Source organism: Ceratina calcarata, unplaced genomic scaffold (assembly GCF_001652005.2).
Source record: "Ceratina calcarata isolate Rehan_Ccalc_2016 unplaced genomic scaffold, ASM165200v1 scaffold48.2, whole genome shotgun sequence".
Lineage (NCBI taxonomy): Eukaryota > Metazoa > Arthropoda > Insecta > Hymenoptera > Apidae > Ceratina > Ceratina calcarata.
In genome coordinates, this window is record NW_017172225.1 from 833,932 (window position 1) to 857,660 (window position 23,729).

Sequence of the window (23,729 nt, forward strand, 5' to 3'; positions counted from 1 at the left end):
ATGCAACTAATACATATAAAGTATCTCGTGATACTTATTGGATAAAATCCAACGAATTTTAAAACTAGTTGATTTATAAAGATATAATTTTTTATATTCATTTTATCCGGATAATATCAATTTTCGATAATATTAATTTGAACTTAAATGCCATGCTTTTACTCATCTCCACTTTCATTTAACATCGTTGTGTTCTTACCAGAAAACCACTTTTAAACCGAGGGACATTACAATTTTAACACGTCTAATTGTCAGCGTAAATTGTTAAGCGCCTAATAACACGTTTGCTTTGTAAAATACTTGGAAGACCCGATCATACACTAGAAGTATATAATCACGCGAGCTATCATTTATGGAATATGGGCAGTTTCTGTTGAAATTATTTCCCTGAATCATAATTTATGTACCGTAAAATGACAAGTGGAAGCTTCAGAGAAGAACTATACACTTTTTCTTTACGAGGGATGATTGTCTCTGCAATTAAAGTCGATTCTGGTAGGAGGGCATAATAGACGATGGAAGAAGAGCAGTCGTAAAATTTCGAAGACACAGCCCTTTACTGTAAGTTTTTATAAAAATCTTCGTACAATTCTTTATACAGTATTTCTTACAAAATTTTATTGCATTCGTATGGTGCATTCATAATAAATAGAACTTTCAATCGCGTCCGACTGCGTATTTTACAAGTTGTTATATAATACGGCGCATAAGTAAAATATATACTTATCCGTCTCTTAGGTCAATGTTCGGAACACACTTTAATTAAAATTATGAAAGAAGAAAAGATAAAAAAATCTTTCGTGATTGCGTGTATCAGACTTAATTATTATCAAGTGTCAGCGCCTCGTCCACATAGGAAATTACTTTAAGGGATATTTGTACAAGCATTAGATTATATTAGGAAAAGACAAACAAAAGTGACTTATCGATGTTTATTTAAGGACATTTTCGTTCTACTTGGCTCTTGCCGCTCTCTTCGTACTCTTGACTCGATATCCACATCTGCTGGAAGGTACCAATCGAAGCTAAAATCGATCCACCGATCCAAGCCCCGAATCGTCGTTCAGCGCATCCGTTTACGCTGATCAATTTCAGTCTCATACTGGATGGAATTCTCATAGAAAGGTCTCGGTTCAAACGCTCCGGAAAGCCCTGCAATTAAATATCGCGGAATGATGAACATCGCGAACGAATCTCCAAGAAGTTATCGTAATCGATAGTTACCTGAATGAACGAATTCCCACCAGTCACAACGACGCTACCGTAAAGTGCTGGTCTTACGTCAACGTCGCACATGCCTACGCTGGTTGTAACAATGTGACCGACTCCTAACATAGTGTTTCCAACCATGCCACCGCGCATTTGCACCATACTGGGATCAAAGAGTGCTTCGGGTATGCGAAACCGTTCACTTCCGAAGTCCTTCAAATTTGATTTGTTATCAGAGTTAGGAAATCCGTTGTTCACTTTCATGTAAATACCTGGTGATATCCAGTTGGAAATTCATATTGAACCGCAGGGATCGTGGAGACGATCTTTTCATCGTACGGTGTTTCCGACACTTGCAGAACCGTAGCTTGAAAATCTTGGATAAGTTTCTTGACCATGTAATTGTGCCAAGTTTTAGTGACCTCCGGCAATCCTTTCTTTTTTACCCATCTTGGTTTTTCATGATCTTTAACTACTTCTTTACTACCCACCATATAAGAAGGGGATAAGTCAATATCATTGTCCTGTTATTGATAATATAGTTACCGATCTTCGATATCATTAGAAGAGAACATTTATAATCATTGTTATACCTGTAAAAATTGTCTGCACTGCATACTTATGTAGTCTCCTCCAAGCGGAGATTTCACTATCGCTTGTGTCAATACAAAACCGTCTTGAACTGGTACAGCAGAAGTATGTGTAGCTCCACTGTCAACCACAATGCCGGTCGCTCTACCATTTGCAAAAGCAGCAAGTACTGCATTCTTAACAAGGAAATAAGCCGGCACATTGTACTTCTCAAACATCAATTCAGTCAATTTTTCTCTTTTGCTGCGCACATTCCATGGGGATTCAGAGAAAAGCACTGGATGATATTCTGCATCTGACTGGATGACTTTAGAGTAAGTATAATCTAAAACCTGTCAACAAAGAGCAATACTTTACTCGATTATCTTCTGCAGACAAATGCCATAGCTTCATGTTACCTTTTCAAAATAATCCCAGTCTTCTATCATCCCATCCTTCATGTAACTTACAACTTCCATATTTTTCCTTGGAACATGAAGTATAGTGGTATCAATATAATACTTGGTCCCTGATTGCGTTATGTTGTTGTCAGGTTTCTTATCATCAATGTCCATCGGTTCTACTTTCGTAGCTGTGGAATTCCCATCTTCTCCAATTCCTACGACAGCTGGAATCTCAGCTTTAGGCGTATCCTCTTGAGCATAACCGACCCTCAGAGAATGATGACCCAAGTCAAACACTAAAGCTCCAATCTCGTCACCCCCATAAAGCATGCCGCCTGACATTTTGCTGCTTTGAAAATACCTATGATAGTAATATAAGTATCTCAATTGTCAAATGTCTGCAAGCTCATTTTTTAGTCTACATTGTTATGAAAGCTCAATTTTCCATTAAAAAACGAAGATTACTGAACACAAACGGGGATGTTAATAAAAGATATTCATGACTGATAACTATATTTCTACTGCGATTTCACAACTCACCGTAACTCTTCTACAAAAATAACTCAATGAAATAGTAAAAGTATATGCATTTGGCGACTACATGAACGTTTATTTATGTATTTTTTTTTAAGTTACAGAAGCATAACCTCCGCTCAAAAAGACGCTTCGTGCCGCCACCATGGACCCAACGATCTCTAGAGAAGAACCTCGGTTACTCGCCTCTTTTTCATGAAATTACATTTTTTTCAATAAAACAAGATTATTAATGATCTGTTGCAAATAATTGGGAGATTATATAGGGTATATAGAAGCAGTAGATACATTAATATAATAAGGAAAGGAACGATTTCTTTATTTCTTCATTATTCTATCAATGATCAGAGACAATTTGTTTAATTATCGACTAGTAAAATGAAATCGTCAAATCTTTTTAATCATTTGAAATAATTAGAAGAGGCGGCATTGTTTGAACCACCTGTTAATTCTTCCAGGTTCCGAGGATGGAGCTGAGATCTTAAAGAGGAGCACGAAATGGCGACTCTGGTCAGAACGTCGTTAGACTCGAGACAATGAGGAGGTGCGCGGTCGTGTTTTAGCCATGTTCCGTCATCGGTGTTCGCGATAGTGTCCGTGGAAAAAAATGTGGTTTGCAAGGGCCTATTTGTTGTTACTCGCGCGACGGTGAGTCGAAGAAGTTGGCATGCATTCGCTCGACAGAACATTTTATGCTCGTGCGGCAATCGTGTGAAGAAACTGCGGTGGATTCTTGTACGCGTCGGAGTCTGTGACACCCGCTGGCCCAATGGAGCCGCGTATTCTCGCTATCCCGTTGGCTTTGTTGACATTCGTCGTATCGGGTAAGTCTGATCGACTATCGTCGAGTAACTGCGACGTCTTACGTAATTTCAATGCAAAGCTGTGTTATCACCATGAGTTCTCCTGGTGCATTTTATTATTAGAAAGTGATTTAAACCGCACGCAGGTATCCGCGTACGAGAACGAGAACCCAGACATTTGTTACGGTTCACCATAAAGACAGTTCTCGGTTGAGATTATTTTAGTCGCGAATACGACGCTATTTCGTTTTATCCAGTCTGACGTTTTATCGATGAAAAACGGGAAATATCGCTGCGTATCGGTTTACAGCGATCGCTACTGTGTTTGCATTTCGTCTAATCGTAGTAGTAGGCAAATATTTACAGGGCCATTCCGCGATTTTCTGTTTGGCAATCTCTTAACGCTAGAGATTACACCGCGTTTCACTCTAGATTCTTTATCAACGAACCACGAGATCGGTCCTTCCCCTTTGTTTTATTCACTGGGAGGAACACAAACTGTTAAAGAGTGTCGATGATCAAACGTTATCAGTTAGGAAATGTAGCAAATAGTAAAACGGAAATGGTTTCTGTTTTCATTCAACGCAACATACTTTTATAACGTGCAATTACTCCGTGAGCAGTTGTTTCATTGAATCGTTCACCGTTGCGCAACTTCGAATTAAGTAATGAGCCGCTAAGAATCAGGATGCTCGTAAAAACGATAAGAAAAATAATAAATGAAAAGAAAGGTTGAGAAACCCTGCGTTTCGACCGGCTATTATCGATGCAGAAGAGGATGTCGTACAAGAGGGTGATTCGGGGGTGTATTTCCGATTGCAACGATCTGGACGGAGACACATCCCTTGGTCGCATTGTGACAATAAACGAGTATATGGCTCCCTTGATAAAAGTAACAATGAATCTGGTGGAGGTTTCAGCCAGTGCTAAAGCACACCATTGTTCTAACGCTGGCACCACGGTGGTGCTGGCGAAAATAAAGGTCTCCTCCCGGTCTTTCTCCCGTATTACGGATTCATTAAAGAGGTTGCACCGCTAGAAGTATTTGCGTTAAACAGTAAAGCGAGCTATTCCAACAATGCGGCAAGCCTCTCGTCGCGATTTTATCGTCGTAGGAAATGTGCATGCGTTAAACATTCAGTAGAAGCTGCCCACGCTAAAAATCAAATCCTTTTTTTTCTCCGGTTGATCATTCGATCGTACGTTACACGCACACGTACGCATATAATATCTTCGGCATTGTCTCCCTTTATTATGTATATGTATACTTTTTGTTTGCCTTTGATCGTTACGTACGCGCGTTCGTCATAGTTAGCTATAAAGATCCATTTCCGGCTGATCGTCGCCGAGAGAAGTACATATACAAACAGCGAAAGGGGTCTTGAAAGGGCGCGTTCCCCAAATAAACCAGTTAACTTTGTCCGTGATACGATTCCGCCGACGTTCAGCAAACTGCGAAACAATTATGGATCCGTGCAAACCGTGAAAGTTTGCTAACCGCGTAGTGAACCCCCGATCACGGTTCATCGAACTGAAACCCGATATTAATTGATTCTAAGGGGGATAAAAATTCGAAACTCTTTCTTGCGCTTTTACATCCCTCGTATAAGGGCTTGGGACGACGTCCTCGAAGATCCGCTCTAAACGCTGCTAGCCCAAATACGGAATCGTGCGATACACGTCCGAATGTGTTCCATGTAAAGTGGTATTTACAAACGTGTGTACTTACTTTGCGACCGGTGTCGTAACAACACCTTAATAGTCAGCGCCCACGCGATTCGTATGTGCGTGCATATCGATATACAGGGTGATTTACCTGATGCACGGTTCCCCGCACTTGGATACCGATCATGTCCGAGAGCACTTGGTTTCAGAATAGGAATTTGAAACGGCAATAGCGTCGATGCAAAAATCTATAGGTATAGTTATTATTCAATTACGTGTACGTTATTAGCGTATTATCCTTGTTAGGCATTACGTCGTTTACTCGATTCTCATCTCCTCAGATGCTTCGTGGAACGGCACCTTGAACGGAAGTTATAGTCGCGGTACAAAGAAGATAAGAGGGAGCAGGATGGGAGAAACTCGGTTCGAGGAATTCATTTATCGATCGCAAAAGTGAATCGTAGATATGGACGGTACGCCTACGCGTTAGGTTTTCTCAGCGTCACCCCCCTTGTAACCCAGAGCTTTGCCGGGCGATTAATTAATTTCCTCGGAGCAAGGGTCCGAGCAATATCTTCTCTGCCCTTACGGTTTATTAGTATTTATGGGACACCACGTAGATTTGTCACGGCGCGATGTATATGTACCTTGCCTTCCTTCACGGTCTGTTCGTCACATGTCGAGTACTTTTACCGCGTTTCTTAACATTCTACCTCCTCCCCTTTGGCCACAGGCGTACGCAAACCCGCTCCGCGAATTAATCCGTGTTGCAAAAAAATTCTGAAGATTTATCGACGCGCGGAAATTCACCCGGCGAACGCGTTCGAGCGTTTATGAGCTGAAAGAAACGCGGAGCCTAGCAATCATCGCTGGTACAGTTTTTAATCATTCTTCCCTGGAGAAACTATCGCGGAGATCATCTCGAGATCGCGCTTTTAAGGTAAAACATAGGTCTCTCATTCTCTTTCGGCTGTTCCATAAAACTCGCAGGAACGCTGTTCGAAACAGTTCTCGCATCGATCGCGTGAATTTTATCTCCAGGGGATTATTCGATACATTTAACTCGGTTGCGATAGGGACATCGAGACTCGCTGTAACTTTGTATGTACGCGATACTCTCGTTCCTCCTCTCACCGTGCCTCCTTCTCGGTCTTTCGTTCCCGTTATGCCGCTAAACAAGACGTAACGCTACGTTACTTGGCCAGCGCTTTCAAATTTCGATTCGAGAGTTATGATTTTCCGTGGAAAACGGATGCGTCCGATAAACGCTCGGAGAATAAGGCGCGGTGGTTGTTCCCAAAGGCAGATTCACCTCGGCTCCGTGCGCTGCTGCAATGATTCTCCTCTTGATCTATTTCGGTATGCCGTGCGGTAGGTTGTCGCCCGCGCTCATAAATCAAATAGTCAGACGGCGAACGGTTTATTTTCCTTGAGAATGCACTGTCCTGGCGCTATCGGGGCGCCAAATTTCGCACGTTCCTTCCTCCCTTTATTTCTTTTACCTCTTCCCACCCGAATCAGCATCCAGCTATGCACCTCGAATTCAGGCAGAGTCTGACGGCTCACAGCTCTGAAAATATAAGTAGACGAAACGTATCGCAAAGGCATGGATCACTTCTGTCTATCGTCGAAGACGCGTTCGAAGGTTGCGAGGAAAGGTGACAGACCACCGTGAGCGTGAAACTGTAACCCAATAACCGTAGGACAGTGTTTCTCAATTTTATGGAAGCGATATCGATCGCCGCAGTTACTTATCAAGTAAATTCGTTATTCATCGCATTGTATCGGTTCCTCTATTCAACCTTTTGTTCTACATCGAGCAAACTTCTACCACGGTTTTGTTCGCTATTTTTCAATGGCTCTTTCTTCAAAAAGAAGTTCAGGCGAGGCGCCTTGTTACCGGAAGATCATTAATCCGAGAAAATTTTCACAATTATCCGCGTATAATACGCGCCTCTTTAAGGAACGATTCTTCTCGAGGAGAGTCTAACGAGCTGGCTGGAATCTTTTCGAGCGGCGAGGATGAACCGATATCTTTTAAGGTCCGTTGCGTGAATGCGAATAAAAAAATGAAACCGTTCAATGCGAGAGCATCCTATTGTTAAATAAGACTTCGCGTAACTCGAGCCGCTTGCCAGTATGATCACGTTTCGTCGTTTATCAACCCATTTGATTCATACACTGCGATGAATGTTATGATCAAAATTAATACAATATTTTATACGATTTTCAATTACTCATTTAATGATCGGTAATACAAGTATGGGCGAGTAATAATGACAAAGAAGATTGTACATTTACTAAGGATACCTGAATAGTTTAGATCTCTTTAGGAATAAAATTCTGTTCATTGCTTTGTTCCGTAAAGGAAATATTTCACGGGCGCTATCGATTGCTTCGAATTAAACGGGCAGGGTTAGCTGGAAATCGCTCGCATCGCGTCCCATAAAATGGTTCCCTGCCCTTTTTCTCTTATTCCTTTGTCCTGACAAAGAATTATTCAGAAAAGATGTTGAATCGTTCTGCGTGGCGGTTGTGTTCGCGTAGAGGTATACGTGTAAGCGTCGTATCGGGCGATCGCGCAGCCCAGTAAAAAAAGAAGAAGAAAGAAAGGAGAGAAAGAAAAGAGAATTTAGGCACTCGGCTCGGGTGTCTCGCTAAAGGGCTAAAGGGTGTCTCTGTAGGGTTGCCGACCCTTTATCTCCTCTCTTCTCTTCAATTATGTACTCTACGACACATCTACGGATCTCCCCTACTACGCTTGAGCCCGCAGCAATTTTTTTTCTCAACAACAGATATTCAGCCACTTACCCGCGTGTGAGATTACTTACGAGAGACAATCGAGATTCGATGATGTTGCGGCTATAGCGTTACCTCATTACCTCCAGCTCCAGATTTCATGAAAGAATTAATGGCAAACAATGTTTGTTCGCTTATAGCCAGCGCAGGTGGGCTGTATTTTACAATAGAGCCACAGGATGCCGTGGTGGAACAAGGAGGTCCAGCTAGATTAGATTGCGAGGCAAGGAGTGATTTTGGTAAACCTACTATACAATGGAGAACCGATGATGGGCAACCGATTAATTTTATTGGGGATAGTTATCGGTAAGGGTGTCTAATTTTTCGACGATGCCCCGTTTTAGAAAGGTCTCCTAATTTTACCCTTCCTGTTATAGATCTCAGTTAGCTAATGGATCTTTGTATATAAATAGCGTTTATGGCAGTACTCTGGAATTGACTGGGAGCTATCAATGTCTAGCTTCCGTAGACGATGTCGGGGCTATTGTGTCCCGAACTGCCACGATTAAAATTGCCAGTTAGTATTCAGCTCGTCGCGTTTAGAAATTGAAGCGATCCGGAGTTTTATCAAATTTTGTTCCTTGTTGAAGGTTTGCCAGGATTTGAAAGAGAGCCCCAGGACACTATGGTTTATCCGGGACAGATCGCATATTTAAGTTGTACACTTCTTTCGATCTCCAGTTCGTTGATTATACAATGGTTAAAGGACGAACATCCGTTGGTACTTGACGATAGTAGAATGACGGTTCTGCCGTCAGGTGCGTTGGAAATTGACGACGTTAATATGTACGATGTCGGCTCGTATAGATGTAACGCTAGCAGTTATGGACAATACAGACTTAGCAACAAAGCACAATTAGGACTGTTAACAAGTGATATTGGTTGGTATACTTCTCGGAGAGATAAAGACTTTCTCGTCGCCACGACGTTTTTTCTTTTCAATCGTTATTCTATACCGCAGATCAAGAAAGTACGCCGCCAGTCTTTATTGCCAAGCCGTTGCAACAAGAGGCCATAGAAGGATCAACAGTTACACTTGAGTGCGCTGCTAATGGCTATCCAAAGCCAAGTATACTCTGGCTGAAAGATGGTGTCGCTATAGACTTAACGTCCCATGAATCTAGGTACGATCGAATTGTAAAAGCTGGGAATTAACAAATCTGAGTCCCTCGTTTTATCATTCAGGTACAGTAGAGTTGCTGCGTCCAGTCTTATGATTAGAAATGTCCAAGAAATAGATGATGGCTCTTATCAATGTCGCGCGGAGAACGAGGTCGAAACGCTGGATGCAGCTGCTGATCTAAGTGTCCAAGGTATTCATCTTTTTGTCAGTGTTTCTATCGTTGTGTTTCATCCGTTATCAAAATGAATTTTACTCAGTTCCGCCAAGATTTACAAAGAAGCCGGAAGATAAGATAGCTAACGAAAATCAAGATTTAGAGTTCGAATGCGAAATTTACGGAAAGCCGAAGCCAAGAATTACGTGGCTAAAGAACGGAGAACGTATCACCTTAAGCGCGTATTGGCAGATTATAAATGGGTGAATCTACAGGATCTGGCTTTTAATCGATAAATGTAACTTCGAAAGTTTTGTAACAAATCGTATTGCTTCTAGTTACAATCTACGAATAAACGGCCTATTACCAATTGATGCTGGGATTTTTCAATGCATCGGAACAAATTCCGCTGGAAGCGTGCAAGCTGCAGCTCGTTTAACAATTAATCAACCTAGTGAGTCTTTATCTATTACACACGTCTCATAGCCATGCTTTCTATTGTAGAACTCGTCTTTCATCAGTTTATTTTCATTTACTTATAAGTACACACATCATTTTTATTTCTGTAAAAAAATTTTAATTTATTTTCTTTTCATTTGTGTTTCTTCCTTTTTAACGGTGTTGCATGCTAACAAATTCAGAAAGAGCGAATTCCCATAAAGCGACCACCTCGAAGACAGTTCCTAAAAAGAAGTTGTTGTTGCATCGGCAATTGTACAATAAAACGTGGCAACACCCGAGCACACTCCTGGGGCACACGATGTCCGCGTTCACGCCGAATCCGCCGCTGTCCATCAGTCCATCCGATGATCCCGCCGATCTCCCCGGGATTGTTAGATTTCCTAACTCCCTTTACGATCCACCATCCCATTTTCTAGATGACACGGAGAGCTTCGAGTCGATAGATGGAAGCGTCCCGTCAGCACCAAGGAATTTAAGTCTCGTCATTGTAACCGCCAGATTCGTAACGTTACGGTGGCAAGAGCCAGAGATTACAAACGGAGAGATTCTACAATATTATATTTATTATAAACAAGAAGGTATTCAAAGGTAATGATCATTGCTACGCGATCTTCTCAATCATTTTCTCGTCTAACGATCGAACCTTGCAGAGAACGAGTCATAAATACGCAACAAAAATTAGAAGCAGTAATAAGAGGTTTACAACCGAGTATGACGTATCAATTTCGAGTAGTCGCATTGAATGAGAAAGGTCCTGGAAGCTCTAGCGAAGTATTGCACGTTACCACACTCACCGAGGTCTGTTTATAATTATTAGAAACCGCTATAATTGTTATAATTTACCAAATTATTGTATGATCAAAGTGTTTTAAATTTTGATAGGCCAATGTTCCTGGACCTCCATTGAACTTAGAGGGTCATGCCACAAGCAGTGTGAGCATTGCAGTGTCTTGGGAGAAGCCACAAATTGTTAACGGCAGAATATCTAAATATATAATTACTTACGTAGAGGTGCGTTAAATACAGAGTGAAAACAGATATAAAACAGTTATGTTAATGTTGAAAATGATTCGATTAAAGGGTGACAATGAAGAAGTAACGCGTGAAACTACTAGTACCATGCACGAATTAATAGATCTCGTGCCTTATACAGAATACAGTATTAAAGTCCAGGCTGTAAACGAGAACGGCCCTGGTGTCTTCAGTAGAGATATCGTAGTCCGGACGTATAGTGCACAACCTACTCAGCCACCACACAATGTTACAGTAGAGCCAGTTAGTCCTACAGTATGTATCGTAACCACTTCAATTTGTATTAAAGGTTGAACGAGACTATCTTTGTATGACTCTTTTTACAGAGTATTATAATAAGATGGGAACCACCGTTGGAAGGACAGAATGGGATTGTCACTGGTTACAAGATTCGTTACCGCCGGCACGATCGAGGATCGCAACCGGTTACTATAACAACTGAGGGAAATCAACGCTCGCGAGTGCTCACGGGACTCGAGAAGCACGTCGTGTATCAGATTCGTGTATGTGCCTTAAACGTGAATGGGACCGGGCCTTGGACCGAATGGATACAGATCGAAACGTACGAAACGGAGTCCGACGAGAATCGAGTGCCAAACACGCCCAGCAATTTAAGGACGAAAGTGATGTCGGATTCCATACAAGTCTACTGGAACCCACCGAAAGATCAAAGTATTAAAGTAAAAGGATATAAACTTGGATGGGGGAAGGGAGTTCCCGATGTCGACGTGCGACTTCTTGATGGAAAGGAGCGCTCTTTTACGATAGATCAACTCGAGCCATTGACAGAGTATGTTATATCATTAAGAGCAACAAACGATGCTGGGGACGGTCAGCCGGCGTACGCGAATGTGAGAACTGCAGAACGTTCTGTATCTGAATTTTCTGTGCCTTTGATACCTCCGGTTGGTCTTAAGGCCGCCGTACTCTCCGACACAACGGTCGTTCTCTATTGGACCGATACGACTTTGCCGAAGACTCAGTTCGTTACGGATAATCGATATTACGTTGTGCGTTATACGTCGCACCATCATAGTAGCAACCCTCGTTACAAGTACTTCAACTCCACCGATCTGAACTGCATGATAAATGACTTGAAACCTAATACCTTGTACGAGTTCGCGGTGAAACTCGTCAAGGGCAAGCGTGAATCACCTTGGAGCATGGTCGTAACGAATCAAACTCAGGAAGCCGTGCCCAGTTCAGCGCCTAGGGATTTGATGATTCAAAGTATCGAAGACCGTCCAACGTCCGTTTTATTACGATGGCAACCTCCGAAACAACCGAATGGACCAATTACAGGTATATGGCTGATATCAGCATGTGAATTTCGACGTGTAACAAACAAATCATTGCAGGATATATCATTTTTTATACAACCGACAACACCAAGTGGGATCGTGATTGGTTGATCGAGGCAGTGATCGGAGACAAAACCGAGTTCATTGTGAAGGGCCTCCAACCAAGCACAACTTATTATTTTAAGATTCAAGCACGGAACTCAAAAGGATACGGGCCATTTTCTACGACCGTTCCATTCAAGACACCTCAGAGTAAGTATTTCGTTCATAAATATGTATATGCACGCGGTCTACGACATCTGATTGTTTTCGTTGTTCACTGTTGCGTACTATTCGTTTTTATCTTTTGATATCGTATGTAAATTATTGGTGTTATTACATTTTTTGTTTATTTCAATGTTAGGCAGTGGCATGGATGTCTATGATGAATTGCATGACCGAGGTAAGACACCTATCTTCCGTAGTTTCTTCCTTAGATAGCATGTAAAGTAGCGAGCGATAAAGCAACGTGAATATTGCATTTAACGAACTTACGTAATTATTACGTTAATTTGAACGAGGCGGCAATTATCAAATAAACTAACTTCATTTGCAGACGGACGAGGACTTTCGAGTATATTGATTTACATTATCGTGGGTTGTTCCATCGTCCTTATCACCGGCGTAGCAGTGGTAGTCGTAGTTATATGCTGTAAACGAAGTCCGGATACACCCGATCGAAAGAAGGGGTATATGAAAGACGCAAATCAAAAGGCGAATATCAAGCCACCAGATTTGTGGATTCATCATGACCAAATGGAATTGAAAGCTCTTGAGAAATCGTCGATAAACGGAGAAGCATCGACCAGCGGCGTGACTAGCAACACTTTACCGAGGTCGAACAATCAGGATTACACTCAGGACAATGTTCACGGAAACTCTAGTTCACTGGACAAACGTACTTACGTGCCAAGTTACATGGGTAAGTTGTATGTCCCAGAATGTTACTATAAAACACAATAAGTGCACAGAATTTTGTTACGTTTCGACATGATACACAGTTAAAATGTTTTCATGATTTCTTGTTAATCCCTTGGTCAATCACACGAAGATTTTTCCTAATTTCCTTGATTTTCGTTCACGGTTTTTGTTCGATCACTCGACATTAGGTAACACTGACGAGAAGTGCTCGACCCTGAATAGGCAGCATAGTCGTGGGACCCACAAACCTAAACTTATTACACTTCCCGTTGACAGTGCATCTTTACATCAACGTAAGTAACAGTGAAAATAAACAGAAAGATCTATAATAATTCGTTCTATTTTATACTGTCGATCTTCTCGTGATCACTTAATGAGACGAAACGTCTTAGGCTGTATAACAAGTACTTGACTTGTTACAGCTATAGCGACAGCCACACCGATCGTAAATACGAGCATGTCGCAACCGACGATTCACACGTCGTGCGGCGATACACCGTCGGTGAGGCAGAATTATCCTCGAACAGTAGCGCAATACAGCTTAAGTCGAGCGCACATTACCTTAGAGCCAACCCCCGAATCGAGTCCAGATTCGTGCAACATCTCGACTTCGTACGAGCCGATGCAAAGCCAAGTAAGATTACTTAAATCGATGTGAAGTTCCTCTGTAGAAAAAGTTTATTCTCACGTAAATCACTTTATATCTACAGTCATTATCATACGGCACAAGTGGCCAATCGTACACTGGAAGCACTCAGTACGCCTCGGGCCATTATAGTAACAGTAATCAACCGTCAAGTACCAGCAGCGTAACTGATGGCGGTAGCGGTAGTAAGAGATTGCAGGGACATCCATTAAAGAGTTTTAGCGTGCCAGCACCACCGCCTCAGTCCGCGCCTTCGACGCCAGCTCAACAAAAGCATGGTGGTGAGTTCCGTCTATATTTTTTTCATTCAATCATCTCGTACGATAACTGCATCTCGATGTTTTAATTTTACACAGTTTCTCAAGTAACTGTAAGACCCACGATGTCTGGAAGCCCATATAAGAAGCCGCAAAGTACTACGCAATTAGCGAAGAATCGACTAGCCTCGGTCTCGAATCCGGTTCATACCTCGGAGGAAGTCGAACGATTAAAGGTAATATTTTAATTAATCATTTATTGTACGGTACATTAGAAGAACGAAGAGGATACTCCTATTTCGTATCGTAAGAGATGCTTTAATCTAAGAGCCGATTCTACTAATTACTATTTTTTATAGCCTTCTTACAGTACAGAAGAATTAAACCAAGAGATGGCTAATTTAGAGGGTCTCATGAAAGACTTGAATGCCATAACAGCATCTGAATTTGAGTGTTAGAAGAGGTTGTTAAACCTTGTGCCATCTCAATTCGATAGACTGCAATGATACATTCTCAATGTTAGTACCTGAGAGACGAGTGTAACGGCCGTGTTACACGTCGAAACTCTCCGAAACGCGAACGTTTAAAACATGCATAAAAATAAAATGCAATTGGCAGAATGAATCGATGGCTGATGAACGGCCTGGGTAGTCGAACTTCCCGAACGGTTCGCTTCAAATTTATAATCCCAGTAAAATATCGGACTAAAACAAGTTTTCTCCTAGTTAATTTGCTTTTTTCCTCCGGTACTAACGTTGTTTTTTTTACGGTAAAATGCAAAGTATACTTGCCAATGTATTTTGACACTGCCGCATTCTTGTAGCGATCTTTTTACAAGAACGGTGAGTAGTACGGTACGAAAGTGTTTGACGAGAGAGAATCAGACGGACGTTTGAGACGGTGTACTATGTTTTTGTGCATACGGTGTGTGCAAGTTGATCGAAACGAAATGAAACTGATAGCTACGATACAGTTATCAATGATTTTTCCGTGCGACTAGAGTACATTGAATTAACAATCTGAATGGATTCGTAACGAAGGAGAGACAGTCTTGATTCATGGTTAATCATGAGATTATTTTTCACGTGGTTCAATAGAAAAGAAATGACGAGAACTTGCCTAAATGTTTAAACAAAAGATTCGTACTGCATCCAAAAGCTCACGTGTTCTTCGCCACGATTTTGTAATTTACACTCGCAAGAGTACATTTTCTATACCAGTAAATATTGACTGCCATAATTACGCTTAAGACGGCGGAATCACGTGAGTATCTTTAACGAACAAATTATTCGTTTCGGACGATGGAAATACCTTTTCTATTTTTTTATATCCGTCAGAATTTTTCTTCCGTAATGCCGCAATCAATTTTTGATAATAGGTTTTACACGGTACAGTACTTTCGAGTTAGTTAATTTAGTATTAATCGTTCGACGCAAAAGGAAGGGTATCAAGGAGTTTCGCTAATTACAAGTCATAAGCGTTGCCTGTGGTCTTATAGATTTGAACAGGCTGAGATTTCATCTATGATAAATCATTTTGGACACTCTTTATCGGCCTTAAAACGATTTGATAAGTCGCTCTGTGGTCAGTGGCTTCGGCAGCTTGCTAGGAAACTCCATTCTCACTTTTTATGCAACACTAATTACTAGCCTGCGGATTAAAATCAGTTAAAAAAATGCAGTTTCATTTATCATTTAAGTATCGCAGTATGTACTCAACTTTTGATACTTTTATACATTAGAACGCACACTGAACTTTTCTACAAGTTGCATCAATTCCGCAGCCTGATAATTACTGTGTACTTTTACGGATGTATTGGCTATACGGTCAATCCCAAAAGTTTATGTACCTTAGAAAAACGCATTTCCTATAATTAAAAAGAAATCAGACGTCGGAAGAATAATGCTAATAATAAATAGCTACGTCCTAAAAAGATTGACGCTGACGAAAAATTTTTTTTTTCAAAATTGCGAAAAATGCTTCAAATAAAAGTTGTTTTCCTTCTAACTTCGATATTTAACGAGTCACGTATGATTATTTGGCATTTTATTGATGTTGACAAAATCCGACCATCCCAGCGTCGAAACGGCGAACTTTTGGCAAAAAATTTCATTCTTCATTAATTACTCCTAAACCATTGAATTTACGAGAAAATTGTATATGACCTTTCTTGTAGAGGACGACGAGATCTACCATTTCCATGTAAAAATTTTTCGCTAGCATTAATATTTAACGAGTTATGGACGAAAAACGAAAAAACAGATTTTTGTAAATTACTCGTTCACTATTGATGCTACTGAATAGTTTTTATATAGAAATTGTAGATCTCGTCGTCATCTAGAAGAAAGGTCATATGCAATTTTTCCGTATGTCCAACGGGTTGGGAGTTATTGGCCAAAAACAAAAATTTGGAAGAAATTGAAGGGCTACTACCCCCCTTGGAAACATCTCGGAAAAATCGAAAATTTTTTTTTGTTGTTTATTATTAGCAATGTTCTTCCGACGTCTGATTTCTTTTTAAAAAATGCGTTTCTAAAGTGCATAAACTTTTGGGATTGACTGTATAGCCGATACATCCTTAAAGTACTACGGGAATCATATTTTATTTCCATTAAAAGAATTGGAATCGAATAACAAATGAAAGAGAATTCTCGATTCCGAGGCGTCTCCACAATAATAACGTTAATAAGACAATCGAGGCAGCGGGTGCGCATTCAATTGATTTTTCATTACACCGTAGAGAAGACAGGGAGGAGTCGCTCGGCTCATTTCTGCGATAAAAGAAACCCAGGACTTAACGCTTGGAACATTTTGCCTATTTCCTTTAAAGAGGAGCAAGAAATTGATTGAAATTCATCATTTCAATTTGCGATTGTAAAAATCCAGCCGAAAAGAATGGGCGGATTTGAATCCATTGTTTCTAACTCGGTAATACCGCACAGGATTACGTCGACGGAACCTGTCGGCCATTCGAGAATTTGTAATCTATCTGTCGATTCGACGAGCCACCGTAACTCACAAAGGATTCCCGATTCCCGGCGCAACGGCAATATATCGACGATTGATTAATTTTGCCTCATTACGCATCGGATAAATTTCGCGATATCGTCGGACAAAGACGCGACGCCTTGATCGGCCGCATTGTTTCACCTCGCTTGTTCAACGAACCGCTTTATGTATTTATGGAGGCGCGCAAACGCTTCTCGGTGCAAATCGACGGTGCGTGGTGAATAATCTTAATGAGAGCCATCCAGGCAGGCTTTCCGCGCCCCGAGTACAAAATCTAAACGAAATAATTAGTTACATGTTGAAAATCATTCCTAAAAGGAAATGTAAAAATAAGAGGATTTTAAAAGGACATGAAGTTCTTAACGATACTGCAGTCTCTCCTGCTTTTGTGCCTTGCATATCGTCAGGCATCAAAGCCTTGTATATTGAAACACACATAGGACAACGTGTACACAGTTTAATTGCGTTAACTATTTTTAACGATTCTTTTTTAATGTTAATAAATACTTTTCTCAACTTCTTTGAAGCTTATTACATTTTTAAACCCTTTTTTATTCGAGCTCTCTCAGTAATCAGTTGTGGAATTGGTAATTCGTTATTTCTCTTTATCTACATGTTTCTCTCTTTTCTCGTCTTTTATTTACTACGTAAGGTTTCATGTGAACTAAAGGGACTTCCTCGATTATATTGTATTTTCCAATAAATTTTGTTATCATTCTTCTTGTCCGCCTGCTGTTACAAGAATTCAGCACCTGCCCGTTTCGAGTGATTAGCGAAACGTCAAGGTACCCAGCGAAAGGGCAACGAGAATAATAGTTAGCCCTTATCTCACGTTTCACGGTGATTTTATGAGGACCCTCGCTCGTGCTCGTAGGCGTGTACACACTGCCGTGGACCACCATCGATCTCCCTTCCTCCCCTTATCTGCCTTAAATTCACCCCGGCACACGATGTTCGGTGAGGACCGCTCGACGAGTTTCACGTGTATCGTAATTTTTAATCATGTCTCTTTTCCGCTGTCTTTTGTCAGGCGGTCTCGTATCGGCGCCGAGCGACGATGTCCTTCTCGACGCCGGTTCACCGAATACGCAATTAAAACCGCGGACTCCGGGTAAAAGCGACCGCGACAACGTCAACTGTATCGCAGGACACCGTCGCGTCGCGTCGTTGCACGCCCTTTCGAATCAGAGCCGCTGTTGTCAGCATTCACGTCTTCTCTAGCATAGGTCCCATCACTCCAGGTTTTTTCATCGTTCGTTGAATCTTTTTACGTGTCCCGCTTTTTGAAAATGCTCCTCCGCTAAAAGTATTATATCACGTTCGACGAAAGTCGCGCTTCCGGATATTAATTAATTTAACTTCGACAAGCAAACCGCGCGCACCTTTGAAACGAAATTAAATTACCATATTAATGAGATGCAATATCGTTGAACAATATTTTCATACAACATCGAATTCGCGTAACCCGCGACTCCTATTGTTATCCGTACCAGCGGATGTTTATTTTGTAACTTATTATCTCATTGTGCTCGAGGAAAGAATATTTAATGGAACATCGCGAATTGAATAAATAATCTGAGGGAGACAATGTTTCGTATTTCGTTGCGTGGAATTCTCGTAACATCATTATTAACGTGTACAGGGCCGTTAATAAGCTAAAAGCACGCCCATGCAACATATGAATCGATGCGCAACTTCTCGTGAAGTTCATAGATAGTAAAAGGAGACCCGGGCGAAACAATGGGGAGAACAGAAAATGCGATTTCAGACGTTACGACTTAATACGTCGGGAGGAGGTGGTTCGTTAAAAAATTGAAACAGGGGGATACGCGCAGCGTAAAGAAGTTAAAAAATGTGAGAACACGCGGGCCGTGGGAGGGCGAGGATCCTTGGATGCGAACATCTGCGCTCCCGTTGCTTTTCCGCCGCTGGCGACTAATGCTTCCTGCTAGGACGCGGAACCGCGTTGCTCTCGTAATTATGAGCGATTGTAAGTACACGTCGTTCGGGGAGTGACACAATGCGGCCGCTGCTGCGTTTTTCTCACTGATTCTCTTCCTTTTTGCCCATGGTTTACCTCCTTTTTTTGCCTCTTTTTTCGCCGTCTCGACGGCATCCCGGGGGTGGTTTTGTGCGCACTCGTCGTTCGGCTGGTCGTTTCGAACATCCGTTTCGCGTACCTCCTATTCGAACGAATTTTCGCGGCATCGGGTATTCGTGGTATTGGGCGTACGTATATGCNCTAAACCATTGAATTTACGAGAAAATTGTATATGACCTTTCTTGTAGAGGACGACGAGATCTACCATTTCCATGTAAAAATTTTTCGCTAGCATTAATATTTAACGAGTTATGGACGAAAAACGAAAAAACAGATTTTTGTAAATTACTCGTTCACTATTGATGCTACTGAATAGTTTTTATATAGAAATTGTAGATCTCGTCGTCATCTAGAAGAAAGGTCATATGCAATTTTTCCGTATGTCCAACGGGTTGGGAGTTATTGGCCAAAAACAAAAATTTGGAAGAAATTGAAGGGCTACTACCCCCCTTGGAAACATCTCGGAAAAATCGAAAATTTTTTTTTGTTGTTTATTATTAGCAATGTTCTTCCGACGTCTGATTTCTTTTTAAAAAATGCGTTTCTAAAGTGCATAAACTTTTGGGATTGACTGTATAGCCGATACATCCTTAATGAAACAGTGTAGTATTACGATCTCATTGAGAAATTATTGTAGTTACAAGTGAACATCGAGTATGGGTATTATTAATAGGATGTATAGCGTACCGAGAAATAATTTGTAATTTCGCGCGGAGCCTCGATTTTAGCGAGGCGTTCGATAAGCGAGCCTCGCGTCGATACTATTTACGACTTCGATAGTTCGTTTTAACTTTAAGTGAGCATTATGTTTCTAACGTCCAGTTAAGATATCTACGTGCATCGGTCTAATTAATAGAGTTCAATTCGAGTGTCGTCTTCGGAAAACATCGGGACATTCACGAGTCGTTATTTGTAAGTAACTAAACTATTTTGTTTCGGGATTCTATACAGATGTTTGTGCATAGCTACGACTTGCGATACGTGAATACGTTGCAAGAATTGTTCGAATTTTTCAATCATTCGAGAACGGTATTACGTACAGTAATTAACATTGTTTGAGAGCATATTCGTCGCAGATATATATTTCCTTCCAAGTCGCTAAGAATTTGCTACGAAAATTTTCTACACATTTTATTACGTGCTAGACGTATATACACACACACATACACGCGCGCGAACAAGTCTCTTTAGTATTAATAAAAGAAAGACTTTTTAAGAGAGGGTAAAGCAGGATGAAATAACAATTCTAACACAGAGTGAACGCGATCAGATAATTTCGCATAGTAGTATTAAGTACTATACCACCTTTTTAAGCACTTTTGTATTTTCTTAACGTTGGATATGATAATTGTACAAAGGTACGGACAAATGCACCAAGGTTTCCCGTTGCGGCAAAGCCTAATTAATTCAGATAAATAGTACAAAGCAATATGTGATACTCTTTTTTCTCCACGAGAATCAAACGCGAGTAGTCGTTCGCTTGGTCGGGAGTATTGCATATTACTCGAGACATTTGCCGGTAGACGGGAAAGGGAAAATATACATATATATATATACCACTCGTTTTTGAGCAACGCGAATCGAAAAACAGGTTCTTTTTATCGTCGGCTTAGCTCAGGTTAGACAGAGTCATTCAGATAGTATTTAAGCACACCGTGCACGATTCATTCCCTTCACCGATCGATTCGATTTCAATGTTGAATCATGAGAAAACAAAGTGGGCTGTACGCTTGAACGGTGCAGGAATAATTCTAAGTATTTTATTATTCGCTTCGAAATTCGACGGTATTTTCTAAACGTTTTTAATGACTGTGGCATAATGCGAGTTAGCGTGAGCCAGATATGCGTGCGAGCTACACTGATTAAAAGAAAGAACAGCTTGTATATTAAGTATAGAAGATAAAATATAAAAGTTTGTAACTATCTCGCGGTCCTTGGGAACGATTCTTGGGATCGTTGAAACGAAGGTAAAGAAAAGAATAGAGGGCCTATACGGAAGGGCCTGCGAAAATATTTTACCACAAAAGTATAGTAGATATATATATGTAAAGTATATATTTATCTATGTAATTATTATTTATTGATTTCGATGTAAGCTGAGAATATCGAGGATAAAATGAACACATTGCGAGATGCTAGAGGCTGGTTGCTTTCGATCATTTTCATTCTTATCGTCATTCTCATTGTTCTTCGTGTCATTTTCTCTTTTCATCGTCTTCTCTCTGATCACACACAAAACACGGTGTCTCGAAATTTGATAGTAATCGAGACCAAGGAAAAAAGCTACAGGCCACTGATGTATATAGATAGATAGAACACCGCCACTTTATAAAATCATTAAGTATTTATATACATATATAAATATAGCCAATATCGAAATATAATTATTATATTTGTACAATACAATATCTCGTAAGGCAGCCATCTCCAATGAAACATTCATTACAAGTGTGTGATAATATTTGTAAAACTTGATATCCAATAAACACGATCTTATGTTCTTTATAAGTCATTTACCAGGTTTTGGTAAGACTCGATTTGAAAATCGGGCTGTGTTTATTGTTGAAACGTCGATGAGTTAACGGAGTATATTTCAGTTCTTTTCTCTATTATTTAGGAAGAAGAGGAACCGTCAAAGATATGAGATCCTCTATCCTCTTCCCTGTTCCGCATTCTGAAGTATTATTATAATCGCATCGAAATAAAATGAGCGAGGAGTTTCGTCAGTTGAATATCCCGCTACGAGCGCCGAACGACTCGTCGCGATGGTGGCGCCATTGCAATGGCGTTTGATACCAGCGCAGACGGACAGATAGTGCTAGCAGTTTAGTCGTGCACGTTTAAAAAAAGCAAAGGACAACAATACGCGATCGAGTGCGGTGGCGAAAAATCGGTGAAATGGTGGAGTTCTGTCTTGGGTATATTTAGAATCAGGTGAGTGATTCGTTACTTAATTAATACATCGTTATGTTCGTCGTGCGCCGATCGATGATGCACGACGCGGTTTTAACAACGTCGTCTCATATTCCGCGATCATTTACGTACATCTTGATCGGTCCGAAACATTTTACATGGACCACTAGGTGTCTCCGCTGAATTACATTTAACAATTTGTATACATTTAGCGATAAAAATGTCGCGATAGCGTTATGTTTTTAATTGTTTCCCCGAATCTCATGTCACCCCTCGTTACCACAACGTTAGACCCTAATACAGTACGGATTGTACCGCGGGTTTGAGCCGAATCAAATCCGCAGACAGAACTTCGTATGAGATGGATTTAATTGGTCACGGATATACTACAAGTATTTATCTGTACGTTTATCGAAACAGATAAAAAGATCAAAGCTTCTACGTGTATGGAGGCTTGTTTGATTCTCATTATTCGAGGTGATGTTCGCTCATGTGTCATAACCTCTTCGCGTACCGCGCGTAGTACCGTGAACTGTTTTATAACACGGCGACAGGTACGCACGCACGTACGTACGTTCGCGTACACATCGCACCGTAGTATTTACTTTATTGACAATGTTTAAGTCTCTGTCATCAATTGACAAAAGAATCGAAACCATAGATACGATCGTCGATTATCTTTGATTGTTTTGTGTTCTGTTCTTACTCGAGAATGGAATTCGGCTAATTGTAAGACGAAACGTAGAAATAAATTAGAATATGTCTCATACCGTGGACATACGCTGGGTTTATTAGCATTTAAATACATACGCTTAATTATAGTTTTGGTTAATGTCAAACGTGAATATTCATTAGAATTTCAGGAATTGTTCGAATCTAAGATCGATGGGCAAAGCATTACCGTATCAAGATTCACGTGTGCTTCGGTATTCACGATACCTGCTTGTTTTCGCGGGAAAATAGGTGACACGTGCTACACGATTCTCTATAGGATCTTAAAGAGATCTATATATGCTTTCACAATTTATTATTACATATTTATCTGTCTTATCATTGCATCGCGTTTATCAAGATAGATAACTTTGAACATTAGAGCAATACCAATTGTTTGATACAGAAAGAGTACGTGTGTATCGCATTAGTGCGACGCGGATCGAATTTTATCAGGATATTTTTTGTCTTTGGAAGTCAGCGTATCCTCGTTCCCGGGAAACCAAAATTCCACGGTGGCTTAATACCCCAACCCCCACCCACGATCCGGCCTCTATTGATTGCTCTACCGCACTACTGCCCTACTTTTACGACTTTACTCCACTCCCCGCGTACCCTTCTCTCAGTTTCTCTCTCTCTGGCTCCCTCGTAGCTCAGCTCATGTCAGCGTGGAGTCATAGACACACGGGAATCGCAAAGCTCGAAAGAGGAAGGAAGTTTGACTTACAATTAGCTTCTCTCAGAATTATTTAGTCTTATGATTCTGGAAATTGACTGTACTTCTCGATGTAGCTGATCCTGCTTCATTCTTCAACAAAAGTCGTACGCACCTCGTATTTCAACAGCAGATCGTTTAAATAGTTTCAACGTAAACGGAACAGTGGATAGGATAGATCGTAGTGAATAGCGTGAAACATATCCACGGATCGGATGATGGCAAATCGCGGATCCGGCGATAAATCAGCGGAGGTTTACCGCGACCATAAATCGGGCCTGGTAATGTTATGCACACCAGCGGTACGCAATTCTCTGGTGTCGAGCGTGTGTTGCACGCGTATGCTTACGTGTGTCACATG

At 40.9% G+C, this 23,729-nt stretch overlaps 3 protein-coding genes across 9 annotated transcripts in view; 2 read left to right on the forward strand and 1 right to left on the reverse strand.

Annotated features, from left to right (window-relative positions):
* Nucleotides 1-533: 533 nt before the first annotated feature.
* Bap55 (Brahma associated protein 55kD) lies at nucleotides 534-2,885 on the reverse strand. The gene is made up of 6 exons (XM_018028975.2): nucleotides 2,724-2,885; nucleotides 2,199-2,544; nucleotides 1,803-2,132; nucleotides 1,482-1,733; nucleotides 1,225-1,422; nucleotides 534-1,152 (listed from the first exon to the last, which is right to left on the reverse strand). Exons 2-6 carry the CDS (start codon nucleotides 2,523-2,525, stop codon nucleotides 937-939), a joined length of 1,323 nt encoding a protein of 440 aa, XP_017884464.1. The 5' UTR covers nucleotides 2,526-2,544; nucleotides 2,724-2,885; the 3' UTR covers nucleotides 534-936.
* A 397-nt stretch (nucleotides 2,886-3,282) lies between these two features.
* Nucleotides 3,283-15,803, forward strand: fra (neogenin protein frazzled). Of its 6 annotated transcripts, none has more exons than XM_018029482.2 (21): nucleotides 3,283-3,541; nucleotides 8,125-8,290; nucleotides 8,362-8,501; nucleotides 8,575-8,865; nucleotides 8,946-9,108; nucleotides 9,170-9,297; nucleotides 9,365-9,524; nucleotides 9,600-9,715; nucleotides 9,903-10,311; nucleotides 10,374-10,521; nucleotides 10,606-10,734; nucleotides 10,804-11,010; nucleotides 11,082-12,057; nucleotides 12,114-12,308; nucleotides 12,460-12,498; nucleotides 12,652-13,017; nucleotides 13,205-13,309; nucleotides 13,439-13,650; nucleotides 13,727-13,943; nucleotides 14,019-14,155; nucleotides 14,279-15,803. In XM_018029482.2, the coding sequence occupies exons 1-21, from the start codon at nucleotides 3,487-3,489 to the stop codon at nucleotides 14,375-14,377; spliced, it is 4,458 nt and encodes a 1,485-aa protein (XP_017884971.1). In that variant the 5' UTR covers nucleotides 3,283-3,486; the 3' UTR covers nucleotides 14,378-15,803. The 6 variants fall into 6 exon arrangements, with proteins under 6 accessions (XP_017884971.1, XP_026671552.1, XP_017884973.1 ...); XM_026815751.1 differs by having other exon boundaries at nucleotides 3,366-3,541; nucleotides 13,445-13,650; XM_018029484.2 differs by having other exon boundaries at nucleotides 3,366-3,541; nucleotides 10,140-10,311.
* A 5,914-nt stretch (nucleotides 15,804-21,717) lies between these two features.
* The window catches only part of LOC108627842 (cAMP-regulated phosphoprotein 21), a 60,121-nt gene continuing 58,109 nt past the window's right edge, over nucleotides 21,718-23,729 (forward strand). Inside the window, exon 1 of one of the 2 annotated variants that reach the window (XM_026815928.1) lies at nucleotides 21,718-21,963. The gene's annotated coding sequence lies outside the window, so the exon portion shown is untranslated. The remainder of the gene's footprint in view (nucleotides 21,964-23,729) is intronic. The other variant, XM_026815931.1, reaches the window with a different exon arrangement.